The following is a 17,266-nucleotide window of genomic DNA, read 5'->3' on the forward strand; positions in this document are numbered from 1 at the left end:
TATGCCAGTTACTTCAGATCTGAGCCCTCTGGTTACCAACCCTCCTTACAGCGTTAATCGCTCCTCCTATCATAATTATTCATGATTTTTAACAGCTCTTTTAAGTCTCCCCTTGCTGTTCTTTAGAGAACAATTCCAGCTTAACTAATCTTTTCATGTAACTGAACACCCTCATCTCTAGTTCTAGTTAATCCCTGCTGCATCATCTCTGAGACCTTGACAACCTTCCTAAAAGTGTGGTGCCCAGAATTGGGCACGATGCTCAGCTGAGGCAAAAACCAGTGAATTAGAAGTAAAAACAAAAAACTGCGGATGCTGGAAATCCAAGACAAAAACAGAAACAGAAATACCTGGAAAAACTCAGCAGGTCTGGCAGCATCGGCGGAGAAGAGCACAGTTGACGTTTCGAGTCCTTATGACCCTTCAGCAGAACTAAGTAAAAATAGGAAAGGGGTGAAATATAAGCTGGTTTAAGTGGTTGGGGGGGGGAGTTTATTGGGACAAGCAGCCAGTGATAAGTGGAGATAACCAAAAGCTGTCACAGACAAAAGAACAAAGGGGTGTTGAAGGTGGTGATATTATCTAAGGAGTGTGCTAATTAAGGGTAGAAAGCAGGACGAGCAAGGTACAGATAGTCCTAGTGGGTTGGGGTGGAGTGAAGGAATCGAAAAAGGCTAAAAGGTAGAGATAAAACAATAGATGGAAGTGCTAAGTTGGAAGATGAGATGCTGTTTCTCCAGTTTGTGTTGAGCTTCACTGGAACAATGCAGCAAGCCAAGGACAGACATGTGGGCAAGAGAGCAGGGCGGAGTGTTGAAATGGCAAGCAACAGGGAGGTCTAGGGCATCTGGTCCATCTGCAAGCATTACCCAGACCTCTCTGTCGCTTGCCATTTCAACACTCCACCCTGCTCTCTTGCCCACATGTCTGTCCTTGGCTTGCTGCATTGTTCCAGTGAAGCTCAACGCAAACTGGAGGAACAGCACCTCATCTTCCGACTAGGCACTTTACAGCCTTCCGGACTGAATACTGAGGTCAACAATTTTAGATCTTGAACTCTCTCCTCCATCCCCACCCCCTTCCCGTTTCTTCCCCCTCCTTTTTGTTTTTTCCAATAATTTATATAGATTTTTCTTTTCCCACCTATTCCCATTATTTTAAATGTATTTCCACCCATTGTTTATTTCTACCTTTTAGTATTCCCCCACCTCCACTAGAGCTATCTGTACCTTATCTGTCCTGTCTTCTACTCTTAATTAGCACATTCCTTTAGATAATATCACCACCTTCAACACCTCTTTGTTCTTTTGTCTGTGACAGCTTTTGGTTATCTCCACCTATCACTGGCTGCTTGTCCCAACAAACCGCCCCCCTTAAACCAGCTTATATTTCACCCCTTTCCTATTTTTACTTAGTTCTGTTGAAGGGTCATGAGGACTCGAAACGTCAACTGTGCTCTTCTCCGCCGATGCTGCCGGACCTGCTGAGTTTTTCCAGTGAATTAGAAAGGACGTTTTGCATAACGTTCTTGTTTTTAGTATTTGTGCCTGTAAGACGAAAAACTAAAACTCTTGAGAGTCTAAAAAGGCGGTCGGAATTTGGCGAGCCCACTTTGTAGGAAACAGTCTTCTTATCTTGACAGTAATAGCTGAATCACGATCACTGGCTAGTTTTCACAATTCGAGAAGGGCTGTGTCCTTTCCATATTTTGTGGTGAGTGTTGTTAAAAAAAAAATAGTGCACAGAAGGTTACAATTTACTTCAGACATTCCTTATTTTAAAATGTGACTGGAAGTTCAAGAGGCCAAAAATATCCAGTTGAGCTTGCTACAAGAGGCACATTAGACTGAATTATCAGACCTGAAATTGAAATCTTTTAAATTGGGCATTTTCTTGCTTCGTATATACAATTGTAAACTTTACGCCCAAGCTCCAAAATAAGTTAGCTGAATTTAAGAGCATTCATTAGAAAACTGTGACCTGGCTACAAGAACATGTTTTTATTTAGAGGTTACCATTAGGCAGCCCACAGCATACTTTTAACTTTGTTAGCATGGAGCTCAAAAATCCTATTGCCCAAGTAAATATTATTTTGATGAGGTGCTGTATAAATTCCCTGTTTTTCCCTTGGGAATGTTAGGACATGAAAATTTTGTACAGTTGTTTGCATCTCTTTCTAAAAGAGATGTCCAATTTTAATTTGGGCAGGAGTCTAGTGGGCAGGGACCAAGCAAATGACAAACTGTTCCAACATCGACAATGTAAGACCCAGGAGATCTTAACCCTCAGTATTCATCTATGTAGTTATTCTCTCTTTTGAAAGTAGTGAGAAGCAGAAGCTGGCTAATGCTCAGTAGCAGAATGGTGAGCAGCAGGAGGCCATTGCGGGGATTGAAGGAATTGCTCTTGTCATTCAATTTGAAGGGTCTCACAGTTGAAGGAGATATGAATCTTGGTTCTGGGGAGGCCTAAACATTATGGAGCTGCAGAAGCACTCCTCCTGCAACCCCTCTCCCACCCCCACCCCTACCCTCACCCTCACCCCCACCCTTCACACTTCCCTCCACCAAGCAAAGTACTTTTTTTAAAACAAAGGAAAACTTCTAGTCCCGGTTTCTCTTTTCTAATGGGGAAGTCACAATGACTTCCCTGTGCAGGCCTGCAGTTAAAAGTTGCAATAATGCAATTGATGGCTTTATCGGAGCCCAGCCTGCACATTTATAGAATGGGACCCATTGTCTTCTGGGGGGAAATCGCTCTTGCCTATTTAAGAGCAGGTTAAGATTGGAACCTGTGAAAAACCAGTGTGACATTGGTAGATACATCCCATGAGTGATTTTAGCTGTCCACCCTTCTTGTCTATGCTAAGCAGGCAGGTTAAAATTAGACAAAAACAGAATTACCTGGAAAAACTCAGCAGGTCTGGCAGCATCGGCGGAGAATAAAAGAGCTGACGTTTCGAGTCCTCATGACCCTTCAAGCCCGAGTGTGTCGTAGACAATGAAGACTTAAGCAGATAGCTACGGTTTTGATTCCTAAATTTATATTTGTGCTGTAAAGATTGTATTTGTCCTGAAAGTTTTTTTTTAAATTGCAGTCTATATGCTGTTTATCCAACATTCGTGCAGGTTTTTAGGACTTTTCTTTGTGGTTTACAAATTTGTCTAATCAATGAAAAATCTAAATAAAGCTTAAACTCAATAGACTTGACATCAGTAACTGCAACAATTTCTGAAAGTTTCTATTGATAAACCTCAATAGCAGACAGAGAAACATGTTAAACCTTCTTCTTTCAAGCATTTCCTTGACGAATGCTCTGAGACATCAAATGGATTAAAACAAAAGCATTTATTTGGATCTTTATTGCACGTTCTTCAGAAGGCATAAATATTAGGACAAAATAGAACTGCTGGCAATTGTTATAACTTAGTGAGAATGATGATCAGTTTTGGAAGTGCTTGATATATTTTTAGTGTTCTTGTTCAAAATTGGAAGAGGGAAAAAACCACTGTCAGAAGAATGTTCCCAGTGAATGGAGTAATTACAGCTGATTGGCTGTGAGTGATGTCATGCTTTCAGTAGATGGTTGTAGCCTGGTTCACATTACAGTTATTTTACTAACGTTCTGGGGTCAATTAGCAATTTAACCTCAGAACATTGGGGAAGAAATTTCCAAAGTGAACAGGGCTTTTACAGAAAATGATAGGGGAGGAAAATAAACGTAATATGAATGAGGGATCTGTGGGAAAACATAAGTTTGGTTCCTATTATAATTTAACATGTTAAAAGCTGGGAAAATTCACTTCATCAAAACCTGGGTGATTTGCCTGACGTTGGAATTTGCAAGACGAATGTTGTAATAGTCGGCAGAATCTGAGATTTTGCTTACTGACTTTCCTGACTTTGTGCTGGGGTTAAATTGTAATGTAAATGAGGCAAAAGTGCTATTTCCCTCTTGCTAGATTACTGAAATTTGATGTATCCCCAAACTAATACTGTGATAATTTTGTAATGGGCTTGCTTCCCAACCAGATGATGAGAGTTTTAAATCCCAATGTTGCCGAAATGATTTGATTTTGACAGTTACATCTTCATTATCAGACTGCTAAAGTTGTTGAAAGTGATGCCCACAACCTAAATGGGAGGAAAATTGTGCACTTGGCTGGTCTTGCCTCATTTAAAGGTACAAACAGCTTCTAAACATGAAGATCATCATTGAGAAATTTCTGAAAAATAACAATTTTGCCTCCCCATTTAATATGTTTATTTGCATATTAGTTTTCACTGTTTTCCCCCTGATAGTCATGCATTTTATTTTAAACAGTTGAATATGTAAATAATTGATGAATCCACAGTTTTAGTTAGATTTTATGCTCCTGTGAGCTGTTTTATGTGAGAAAAATTGCATGATGTAACTTCGGAATACAGTTATGAAAAAGAGACAAAATATTATCTACTAGTCTTGAACTTTTTTTTTAGTTGACTACTACTTTAGTTTTCTATGCTGGTATATGCATATGTTTCCCATATGTTCCTCCTTTTTCTGATGCTATTTTTCCTGTCTTTTAAGTGTGATAATAGCCCTGATAACCCATGAAAGATAATATTCCTGATAATCCATGAAATTTTAAGTGAAGATTAGTACTTATACATGGTTGTCTTGAAATGTTATTTGATGTCGGGAAGCTATGGCAATATTAGAAAACACATGCACCATTTAAGGCTGCTCTTTTTGGGAGCTAAGCACCTTAAATGGCCCACAATGAGACAACATGAGGCATTAGAAATCTAGGCAATTGGACTTTTAGCTAGTAGTTTTGGTCTCCTTATTTAAGGAACAGTGTAAATGTGTTGGAGGCGGTTCAGAGGAGATTTACTAGATTGATACCTGTAATGAGTGGATTGTTTTATGAGGATAGATTGGACTGGAGTTTAGAAGAGTGAGGTGACTTGATTGAAGCATATAAGACCCTGAATGGTCTAGACCAGGTGGACATGGAAAGGATGTTTCCTTTTGTGGGTGAGTCCAGAACTAGGGGGGGACATGGTTTTAAAATTAGGGGTCACCCTTATAAGACAGAGATGAGGAGAATTTTTTTCTGAGGGTTGTGCGACTTTGGAACTCTCTGCCTCAGAAAGCAGTGGAGGTGGGGTCAACTGAATGTTTTTGAGGCAGATGTACATAGATTCTTGTTAGGTAAGGGAATCAAAGGTCATTGGGGGTAAATGGGAATGTGGAACTTGAAACACAGCCATTATCTTATTGAATGGCAGAGCAAGCTCAAGAGGCTCCTATTTTGTATGCTTAAATTTGTTTTGTTGAAAGTTCCTGGAAATTAATAGTTGCACACGGAGGTACTGCAACTTTCACTCATATACCATTAAATAGCCCTACTAGTTGGAAAATATTATTTGTAAGAAAATAATCCAGAAAAAATGATGGGGGAAAAAATTGCACATACAATATGGAATTCAGAAGCTTCTGTTTTCGAGCCCTTGTTAAAGCCTCTGATTATCTTCTGTAGTTCACAACCAAACACTTTTCAGCAAATAAATTTGTTTATCCAAATTGAGAACCGTTGGCCATTTAGTGTCTACTGGTTATAGAAAACAATGGAAGTTGATATACATTTTAGATTGAGTTATTCATTTCCTGCAGACCAAAGGTTGTTGATATCACTTGTTTACATTTCATGCTTTATTGTGCAAATGTAAGTGGGTGGTTTCACCAAGCTTTGATAAGTCACATGAGATACTAAAGTCCTTAAAAATACTGGGACTTACATGTAAAATGGATCTTTATGAATTTAAGATGCTGTAATATAGAATGTGAAATGCTGATGTATTTTGCATTTTACAATATGCCTTTTGACCTGAAAATGGTTATCTGCATGGTCTAATACATGGATTAAAAGGGATCTGGTTTAATATTTTGATTGTTGAATTTTCTTTGTAGGTTTTGTCTTCTGTCTTTTAGCAGCAGGAATGATTGTGTTTTGCATTGCCGAACCAGATGCTTATAATTAGAGGATCACAAATTACAAAAGAGTGCTTGTTTGTAGTCTTCTTTGAATAACTTGAAGCTTTCAGCCTTTTATTAGAATTTTAGTACAAAGCTGCCATTATAATTAATGCATACGAAGATTAAAGTTAGTGTAATTGAGCAACCTTGTGACTTTTTACAATGAAAATATGGTTTTAATTGATTTGCATACGGTTTAAGAAATTTAGTTTAACATTATATAATGGATGGACTTGGTTATTTAAAGTTACCTAAACTTTAAGTTTATATGAACCATTCCTTAAACCAATAGCAGAAATATTTTCTTAACTGTGCTAATTCTGTGTACAACTCCATGCTTGGTGAATGGATGTCCAGTTGAGACCTGGGAAGAAATGCACAAAAGTGCATTTTTTAAAAGAAAGCTCTAAAAGCATACCTTTAGTGGAGCAACCTGTGCTTGCCCGTCTCTACATAAGTCCCCTGAGCTTCATGGAACTTACAAGTATGTACACATACAAAAACATGACCTGATGAAACATGTGCATTCCCTGATGCATGCATACAGTCAAAATATTAAAAAAATCTAAACTTGGTCTACACTATTACTTACTATTGGTAACCTACCATCCAGATGTAATGTACTTAGTAAATCACAAAGAGAATGACAATAGCTTGTAACATAACTGCATGGTAAATAACTTTGATTTATTTATTTTGCATTGTTAAAACAAACTTGTTCCATGTTTCTCAATTGGTCTTTATTACAGTTGTGTGAATTCAGTAAATGTTTTTTATCATTGGAGCTCTATGCACAAAACATAGCATTTTGGTTTCCCCCTAGCTGAACATTTGCTAAATATGCCGTGAAAGAGTCTTAATTGTACCCACCCCATTCCGGTTGAAATTCAACAGAAGTTTTTGAACTTTGTCCTTCCAAAGTTTTCCAAAGCTTCTGACACCTTGACTTGAGGAGGTCTGTAATATTCCTTACCACAGTGGTTGGGAAAAAATGGTAGCTTTCAAAATGTAGTTGTGGGAGTTCCATTCTGAAGACTGTTGACTTGTACCTAGAGACTACTTTGAGTTTTGGCTTAAGGCTTTAATGCAATTTACATTTTATGACATCTTTACCGATATGTATTTAGTAAAATAAAGTATGAAATCCAACCACAGAAATAGATTCTTTTGCTGACCTTTTCCGATTGATTAATTTATACCACACACTGATATGCAGTTGCTTAAGGATCAATCATAGTAGCCTTATTATGTAATGTTCCGTAGTGTAGTCAGAATCATTTTCAGATTCTGACTTTACTGTTTTATCCTGGGTATCCTTCCCCTTTGACTTTTGGAATTCTCTAGCTGCATAATTTTTTCCCCCACTTTTGTGCAAAGTATAGATCAGCACCAGAAGATCGAGAATTGTGAACTTGATCACTAGAATTAAACAATGGACAAAGCACATGCTTACTCGAAAGTTAAGTGCTCAGTGAATAGTTGAAATGTATAACTTAAAGAATGTGTACTGAAATGTTTTGAAAACCACATTGCCTTCACAAGAAGTTACTCCTATTTCTGTTTTACTGTTTATCCTACTTAGTTTAGCACATTGATATTTCCAAAACCAGCCAACATTACAGAAAGCATATCCTTCTGTTGGTGTAGCCTTTGCAAGTATTGTATCAAATTATCTATAAAAGTATTTTTTATTCCTAAGAAATTATGGCACAAACTGTCTATTGTATGTGCAATACTTTGCTTTTCATTTTGGGAAAGAATCAGGAGAAAAATGTCAAATTTGTGCTGCCAAGGCACTATATAAATTAAAAGTTTAAATGCTTCAGAACAGGACATATGAAATGTATGATTTCTTGACATATTGCCAGGCTAATGAGCATGATATTTAAAAAATATATTTTAATGCATATGTATGTGCATTGCAGAAAAGAAATAAGTTCTGATTCTTAGGTACGGATTTTTTTGCTGAACAAAACCAAATGAAATAAATTGCTGTTTTCTAAGAGAAGAATTACGGAACACATCTGTGTTATAAAAAGTATTATGGAACATAGCTGTTGTAAAAATAATTGTGGAAATATCTAACATTTTAATTAAGAACATGCATAAGAGTTGTGACATAATATTCTGTGTGGTGGGGTAGTCTTCAGAGTTAAAACATCATTCTTAGCTAATTAGACCATATGACACTGTTGTGATACTAATAAACAGGAGCTGACTTGTTTTCTGAAACAAATAAACTTTTACTGAGCGCCAAAACTTACGTAATATATTCACCACACTTCATTAAAAAAGTGTTCAATGCAATGTGCTAAACATTGTATTACAAAAGTGCTATCACTTACAACACGCTATACTAAAAATTGTTACTGCTTAATAACACACAGCACTAAAAAATGTCAAGGACTCCTGAGTATTCACAGGCGAAAATTTAACCAATGCATTACTGATCGATTACTATTAGTACATTGAATCACTTCTACCATTAGTAACATTTACAACATTCTCTAGTGAGTACTGGCAACTTGCATGCTTTTGAAAAGCAATAAAATGTAGAACTTCATCAATCAAACTTTTTATAAGTTAATTATTCAATGTATATTTTGGATGTTTCTCACTTCCTTGAACATGTAATCTCAACCCTCCTAAGTGCATAGCCCCGCCTCAAATCATTTTTTTTTTGCACAAGCCAAGTTGGTTTAATCGGGGTTTAACTGTTGAACAAAACAGATTTTTGGCAGCTGTGATTCTATTTTACTGTAAGTATAAGTTTTAAAGAATCATTCTGAGAATAAAAGTTTAGCACTCATAACATTGTTTCTTCCCTACCTGAAGCCTGCAGTTTGTGAAGTTCCATTACTTGTTTGTGGGAATAAGAGCACTGAGGGAATATGATGATGCGATTCAGCCTTCCACTCATCAGCGATGTGAACATTCCAACAGTAACACCAAACAATGAGAGATGTGCTCTTTGCATCCTCTAGCCAATGGCCCATTACGTCAGATCATTGCCATATATGGTGCTCTGTTGTGCAGACCTGGAGTGTCTGACTGCAACTCTCTGATAGCCAGAACTAGGAAGCTTATTACTGCACTTAGGCTCCAGCTGACGTTTAAGGCTCTGTGAAATAATGTGTTTGTCTACTCAGTTCTCAGCCAAGAAGAATGTGCGGAAGGCTTTAGGTTACAGAATTTCCTTCTTGCCATTGAGTGCAGTGTCATTACTGGAACTGTTGCTAATGGTTTTACCGACTTTCTAAAAAGACTTTCTAATGTTTAATGAAGAATTTCTCATAAAGCTATGAATGTAATTTAGTCTTTCTTTAAGTTCACTGTTGTTAAGTAGGAAGGCTGCAGATATTTTAACACTGTCAAAGTTGCACTGGTATTTAGGCTTCAAATTAGTTACATAATTAAACAATAATTTAAGAAACATCTATACTGTATCAATTATGAATCTGGTACTATCTGATTTCAGAGAAAACAATGAACACATCATAAATGTACATAGAGCAGAGCTTGCCTTTTTAAGGAGTTTTTTTTGGTGTTCTGTATCAAAGTGGGTGAGAAAATATTATCTAGAAATTCCTCTGACATCATTTTAACCCAGAGGCAACATGATGTTATGGTGGAAGAAATTCTGGTGTGAGCAATAGCCTATATTTTGCACCTCTCCCAAAATTCCTCCCTGGTGTACAGAATAATATTGTAGATTCTGTGGTTAGCTGCAGCTACGCCCATAAAAAGGTCAGTTAAGAGGACTTTGCACTAAAATCCTCATTCTTTCACTTTCCATTGAATCTAGATAGGCAGTGTCTATTTAGTGCTAGAAATTGAACAGTGGAAGTACAGCAATAGGACGATATTGAAGATAAATTGAAACTTTTAAAAAAAAGTGTGCTAAGGCCTGGTGTTATAAGCATGTGAGGAGAGGTAAAAATGACTCCCCATTACTACCATTCCAGGTCTGACCATATCGGGAGTTTTTTTTGTGAATTTAGAGAGGATGTGCTTTGCCAGTACTACAGAAGTCCCACTATGTATGCTTTCAGATTATAAAGAATTAGACAGGTTTTCTTAAGTTAAACAAAGAACAAGATAAGTTTATTGAAACTATTTTCCAAATTAAAAACAAACGAGTTAAATCACAACCATCATTCATACATTCCCTGGGCCCACACACATAATAGTGCAGATAGTAGAATAGGAGGATAGGCTTCAGGATTTTTTACAGTTCGTGAAGAAGATAAAACATAGGTATATATGGTTAGGTGTCCTTTGGCTGGTCTCAATGCGATGATTCCATGTTGTGGCTGTTTTATTCGGTTGTCTTTGAGTGTAGTTGTATGGAGCAGATTTCCATGTTTCCGAAAGACTTCAGTTTGCAGTAGACCTCTTTTCAGGCTGATTACTTTGCAAATTCTGGTGCAATGTTCAAGGATTTGGAGAGAGAGAGAGAGACATCTTCTTTGCAGTCTTTCAATATGGCATTCTGAGCTCTGACTGCTTTGGCTTGGTAAAGAGTCCTTAAAGTCCAGCTGACTACATATTCCAGAGGAATTCGATGAATCCATGCCTGCTGCCGTCAATGTTTTTGGAACAGGTAATTGCATTTTGATGTCTCATCTCACAAACTTTGGAAAAGTTTCAGGATGGTGTAAAAGCCAACAGGAGATGAGGGTCTTTCATGCTCCTCAGGGTGTTTGTTCCTTTTCATCCCACTTGGTGGAATACAAATCTGTATATTGTAGCTGACTGACATTCCTCCATTGTCTCAATAGGATTGCAGTTTGTTTTTTAAAATCCAGCCAGAAAGAGAATTAGGAATTGTATAATTTCTTTTAAAAATGCACATCCTTGTAACAGTAGTATGAGAAAGAAATATATACAGTGGCACAGACAGCAAGAGAAAAACTCACCCTCCCCAAATGAGAATACCCCATTTTAAAATTTATTCATAGGTTGTGGGCCTCTTTGGAAAGGCCAGTATTTATTGTTGATCCCTAATTGCCCTTCAGAAGTTGGTAATGAACAGCATTTTGAACCATTGCAGTCTATGTTGTGTGGGTATTCCCATTGTATTGTTTGGTAGGAAGTTCCAAAATTTTAACTCAGCAATAATGAAGCAGTGGCAAGATATTCCCAAGTTAAGATGGTGTGTGACTTGGAAGGGAACCTGCAGGTGGTAGCATCTCCAGGTGTCCACTGCCCTTTTTCTTCTAGGTGGCAGAGGTCATGGGTTTGAAGGTGCAGTTGAAGTTGCTGCAATGGATCTTGTAGATGACATACCCGTGCTGCAGCCACGATGTGTCAGTGGTGGAGGGAGTGAATGTTTAACATGGATGGGGTGCCAGTAAAGTGGACAGCTTAATCCTGGATCGTGTCAAGTTTCTTGAGTGTTGTTGAGCCACACTCATCCAGGAAAGTGGAGTGTATTCCATCACACTCCTGACTTATGCCTTGTGGATGTTGAACAGGCTTTTGGAAGTCAGGAGGTGAGTTAATCAGTGCAAGATTCCCAGCCTCTGACCTGCTCTAGTCATCACAATATTTAAGTGACAGGTCCAGTTATGTTTCTGGTCAGTGGTGAACCAAGGATGATGTTGGGAGATTCAGCGATGGTAATGCCATTGAATGTCAAGGGAAGGTGATTAAACTCTGTTGTTGGAGATGGTTATTGCCTGACAATTGTGTGGCATCAATGTTATTAAGCACTTGCAAGCCCAAGCCTGACTAGGTCTTGCTGCCTGTGGGCACAGATGCTTCATTATCTGAGGAGTTATGAATGGAATAGACACAGTGCAATCATCAACAAATATTCCCAGTTCTGACCTTAGGATGGACAGAAGGTCATTGATGAAGCAGCTGAAGATGGTTGGGCCTAGGACACTACCCTGAGGAACTCCTGCAGCGATGTCCTGGCATAGAGATATTGACTTCCAACAAACTCGGCCTTCTTCCTAGATACTTCACGAGAGTATCAGTGAGCAGGCTATAGATGAGTAACTGCCACTTGATAACACTGTCAGTGACACGTTCCATTGTTTTGCTGATGATTGAGAGTAGACTGGGCGTGAATTGACTGGGTTGGATTTGTCCTTTTTGAGGACAGGGCATACGTGGGCAATTTTCCACTATGTTGTGTGGATGCCAGTGTTGTAACAGTATTGAACAGCTTGGCTAGTAGTTCAGCTAGTTCTGGAGCACAACTTGAGTCTTTACTATAGATTGTGCTGTCAGCTGTTTCTTGATGTCCTGTGGAGAATTGAATTGGCTGAAAACTAGCAACTGTGTTGGTGGAGAGGCCAAGATGGATCAGGAGGAGGTCAAGATGGATCATTCATTTCTACCTGAAGATGGTTGCAAAAGCTTCAACTTTGTTTTTTTGCACTAAAGAGCTGGGCTCCACCATCATTGAGGATGGAGGTGTTCATGAAGCCCCTGCTTCAGTTAGCTCTTTAGCTGCCCACCACCATTCACAGAATCACACAGTGCAGAAGGGGACCTTCGGCCCATCGAGTCTGCACCAACATGTGAGAAACACCTGACCTACCTACCTAATCCCATTCACCAGCACTTGGCCCATAGCCTTCAATGTTATGACGTGCCAAGTGCTCATCCAGGTACTTTTTAAAGGATATGAGGCAACCCACCTCCACCACCCTCCCAGGCAGTGCATTCCAGACCGTCACCACCCTCTGGGTAAAAAGGTTTTTCCTCACATCCCCCCCCCCAAACCTCCTGCCCCTCACCTTGAACATATGTCCCCTTGTGACTGACCCTTCAACCAAGGGGAACAGCTGCTCCCTATCCACCCTGTCCATGCCCCTCATAATCTTGTACACCTCGATCAGGTCGCCCCTCAGTCTTCTCTGCTCCAATGAAAACAACCCAAGTCTATCCAACCTCTCTTCATAACTTAAATGTTTCATCCCAGGCAACATGCTGGTGAATCTCCTCTGCGTCCCCTCCAGTGCAATCACATCCTTCCTATAATGAGGCAACCAGAACTGCACACAGCTGTGGCCTCACCAAGGTTCTATACAACTCCAACATGACCTCCCTACTTTTGTAATCTATGTCTCGATTGATAAAGGCAAGTATCCCATATGCCTTTTTCACCACCCCACTAACATGCCCCTCCGCCTTCAGAGATCTATGGACACACAGGCCAAGGTCCCTTTGTTCCTCAAAACTTCCTAGTGTCATGCCGTTCATTGAATACTTCCTTGTCAAATTACTCCTTCCAAAGTGTATCACCTCACACTTTTCAGGGTTAAATTCTATCTGCCACTTATCTGCCCATTTGACCACCCCGTCTATATCTTCTTGCAGCCCAAGACACTCAACCTCACTGTTAACCACCCGGCCAATCTTTGTGTCATCCGCAAACTTACTAATCCTACCCCCACATAGTTACCTATGTCGTTTATATAAATGACGAATAATAGGGGAGCCAGCACAGATCCCTGTGGTATGCCACTGGACACTGGCTTCCAGTCACTAAAGCATCCTTCTGTCATCACCCTGTGTCTCCTACAACTAAGCCAGTTTTGAATCTACCTTATCAAATTACCCTGTGTCCCATATGCATTTGCCTTCTATATAAGTCTCCCATGTGGGACCTTGTCAAAGGCTTTGCTGAAATCCTTATAAACTACATCAACTGCACTACCCTCATCTATACACCTGGTCACTTCCTCAAAAAATTCAATCAAATTTGTTAGGCATGACCTCCCTCTGACAAAGCCATGCTGACTATCCCTGATCAAACCTTGCCTCTCCAAGTGGAGATAGATTCTCTCCTTCTGAATTTTCTCCAATAGTTTCCCTACCACTGACGTGAGGCTCACTGGTCTGTCGTTCCCTGGCTTATCTCTACAACCCTTCTTAAATAACGTAACCACATTAGCTGTTCTCCAGTCCTCTGACACCTCCCCCCATGGCCAGAGAGGAATTAAAAATTTGAGTCAGAGCCCCTGCGATCTCCTCCCTTGCCTCCCTTAGCAGTCTGGGACACAAATCATTCGGACCTGGAGATTTGTCCACTTTTAAGCCTGCCAACACCTCCAATACCCTGTCACACCCTATATTCAATGGATGTGGCATGACTGCAGAGCTTTAATCTGATCTGTTGCTTGTGGGATCACTTAGCTCTGTCTATGGCATTCTGCTTCTGCTGTTTAGCGTGCATGAAATCTTGTTTTGTAGCTTCGCCAGGTTGGCACTTTATTTTTTAGGTATATCTGATGCTGCTCTAGGAGTGCTCTCCTGCACTCCCCACGGAACCAGGTTGGTCCCCTTGCTTAATTGTAATGGTAGAGTGAGGGAAATGCTGATCCGTGAGTTTGCAGATTGTGGTAGAATACAGTTCTGCTGTTGATGATGGCCCATAGTGTCTCGTGGATGCCAAGTTTTAAGCTGCTAGACCTGTTCTGCCATTTCTCGCATTTAGCGTGGGCGGTAGTATCCTCAGTGTGAAGATGGAACTTTGTCTCCATGAGGACTGTGCTGTGTTTACTCTTACCAATACTGTAGTAGACAGATGCATCTGTGACAGGTTTATTGGTGAGGATGAGGTCCTGTAGGTTTTTTCCTTATTCTCTCGCCAGCAACTACATATCATGGTCCGGCAGTTATACGGGTCAGTAGTGGTGCTACCAAGCCAGTCATTGTGATGGACATCGACGTTCCCCACCCATCCTGTGCCCTTACTACTCTCAGTGCTTCCTCCAAATGGTGTTCAAATGGAAGAATAAGGATTTATCAGTGCACAGTACTCTAGATGTGATCTCATCAACATCGTGTACAGTTGTAGCAAGACATCCTTACTTTTATATTCCATTCCCGTTACGATAAAGGCCAACATTATATTTGCCTTTCTAATTACTTGCTGCACCTGCATGTTAACTTCTTGTGATTTATATACGAGCACAACCAGATCCCTCTTACTACAACATTCCATAGTCTCTCTCCACTTAAATGTTTTTTCTTCTATAACCTACCAAATAACTCACTCGTATCAGCCCTAATTTTGCCCAGCCTATCTTTAGCCCTTTGCAGATTCTTTGCATCCCCCTTACAACTTGATTTCCAACCTATCTGTGTATCATCAGCAAATTTGGCTACAATATATGCAGTCCCCTCATCCAAGTCATGCATGTAGATTGTAAATTGTTGAGGCCCTAGCATTGACCCCTGTGGCATTCCACTAGTTAAAGTTGATCAACCTGAAAATGACTTATTTATGCCATCTCTGTTTCCTGTTCATTAGCCAATCCTCTATGCATGCTAATATATTACTCCCAACACCACAAGCTCTTAGCTTGTGCAGTGACATTTTATGTCCACTTTATTAAATGCCTTTTGGAAATCCAAATACACTGCATCTAACGGTCCCCCTGTATCCATCCTTCTCATTAAACAGAATGCTGAGAAAATTGTTAAACGCTATTTCTCTTCTATAAAACCCTGTTGATACTGATTTACTGTATTATGCTTTTCTAAACGTCCTGCTACTCCTTCCTTAAGAATGGATCCCAGCATTTTCCCAAGGAAGATAGGCTAACTGGGCTATAGTTTCCAGCTTTCTGTCTCCCTGCTTTCTTGAATAGGGGTATTACATATTTGGCTTTCCAATCAACTGAGACCTTTCAAGAATTTAGGAAATATTGGAAGATTGCAACCAATATATCCACTACCTCTGCAGCCATTTCTTTTTAGACCCTAGGATACAGGCTATCAGGCCTAGAGGACTTGTCAGCCTTTAGTCCCAGTAGTTTGCCTAGTGCTTTTCCTCTAGTGATAGCGATTGTTTTATGTCCCTGGTACCCTTTCTGACCCTTGAGTTTCTACTATTCTTTGGATGATTTTTAGTGTTTTTCATCATGAAGTCAGATTCAAAATACTTGTTCTCTACTAGTTCCTTGGTTCCCATTATTAACTTCCCAGGCTCATCCTCCAAGGGATCAATGTTTACTTTAGCTGCTCTCTCTTTTTATATATAGTTGCAGAAGCTTTTCCAGTATATTTTTAATATTTCTTGCTGGTTTACTCTCATAATCTATTTTCTTCATCTTTTTGTTTAGTCATCCTTTGCTGGTTTATAAAATTTTCCCAATCGTCTAGTCTACCACTAATCTTTGCAATTTGTATGCCTTTTCTTTCTATTTCATGCTATCCTTAACTTTTTTAAAATTTAGCCATCGATGGTTCATCCTTCTCGTAGAGTCTTTTTTCCTCAATGGAGTATATCTTTGAGAATTATGAAATATCTCCTTTAAATGTTCACCGTCCTCACCTACTTACCTTTTAGTCTATTTTCGCAGTCCATTTTAGCCAACTCTGTTTTCATACCTTTGTAATTGCCTTCATTTAAGTTTAAGACACCAGCTTTGGACCCAGGTTTCTTACTCTTAAAATTGAATATAAAATTCTGGCATGTTATGATCCTTAAAGGAGTCTAGAGGATCCTTTACTATGAATTAATTGATCATGTCTCATTGCACATTACCAAATCAAAAATGGTCTGTTCCCTGGCTGGTTCCAGAGTGAACATTGAGAGCTTCTAAGGTCATTCATTCTTGAGAGTAAAACACTGCATTGCTACATCTGATGGGTCAGCCCTGGTAGTGGGGCTAGTGATGGAGGAGACCAGAATGTTGGCTGAAATATTGACCTTTGCTTCTCTAGCCTGTGAGATATCTCTCCCAATTTTGGCACAAGTCCCCAGGTGTTATTTCGGAGGAAATTGCAAGGTTAACTGGGCTGAATGTGCCTTTGTCGTTGTCCAGTGTTTAGGTTGATGCTGTATGCCCAATCCAGTTTTAATAAACATTTTTATAGTGGTTTGAAACTACTGAGTGGCTTGCTTGGCCATTTCAGAGGGCAGTTAAGAGTCACATATAGACCAGACTGGGTAAGAATGGCAGATTTCCTTCCCTAAAGGGCATTAGGAAACCAAATGGGTTTTTACACCAATCTAGTGATTCATGGTCACCATTTATTCAATTAACTGGATTATAAGTTGCCCAGCTGTCGTGGTGAGATTTGAATTCACGTCTTTGGATCATTAGGTCAGGCCTCGGTATTACTACTCCAGTAACATAACCACTATGCTACCATACCCATGTGGTAAGTCTGATATCTCCAAACCATGCTGCAAACATCTTGTGGTTGACAAGGGCATGATATTATGAGTAGATATGTCCATTCATTTCTCTTTGACACTTGCTTACCTCCCCA

The 17,266-nt window shown here is 39.5% G+C and overlaps 2 protein-coding genes across 10 annotated transcripts in view; one reads left to right on the plus strand and one right to left on the minus strand.

Moving 5' to 3' along the window:
- The window catches only part of cmss1 (cms1 ribosomal small subunit homolog), a 330,534-nt gene that overhangs the window by 72,142 nt on the left and 241,126 nt on the right, over window positions 1-17,266 (plus strand). The window contains exon 1 of one of the 4 annotated variants that reach the window (XM_041211441.1): window positions 8,237-8,781. The exons of the other annotated variants lie outside the window; for them this stretch is intronic. The gene's annotated coding sequence lies outside the window, so the exon portion shown is untranslated. Of the gene's footprint in view, window positions 1-8,236; window positions 8,782-17,266 lie in introns of those variants that run through there. 4 annotated transcript variants of the gene reach the window in all.
- The window catches only part of filip1l (filamin A interacting protein 1-like), a 254,298-nt gene that overhangs the window by 49,171 nt on the left and 187,861 nt on the right, over window positions 1-17,266 (minus strand). The window contains exon 1 of one of the 6 annotated variants that reach the window (XM_041211438.1): window positions 8,852-9,061. The exons of the other annotated variants lie outside the window; for them this stretch is intronic. Within the exon in view, the coding sequence (XP_041067372.1) occupies window positions 8,852-9,018 (167 nt within the window). The 5' untranslated portion in view covers window positions 9,019-9,061. Of the gene's footprint in view, window positions 1-8,851; window positions 9,062-17,266 lie in introns of those variants that run through there. 6 annotated transcript variants of the gene reach the window in all.

This window comes from Carcharodon carcharias, chromosome 18 (genome assembly GCF_017639515.1).
Source record: "Carcharodon carcharias isolate sCarCar2 chromosome 18, sCarCar2.pri, whole genome shotgun sequence".
NCBI lineage: Eukaryota > Metazoa > Chordata > Chondrichthyes > Lamniformes > Lamnidae > Carcharodon > Carcharodon carcharias.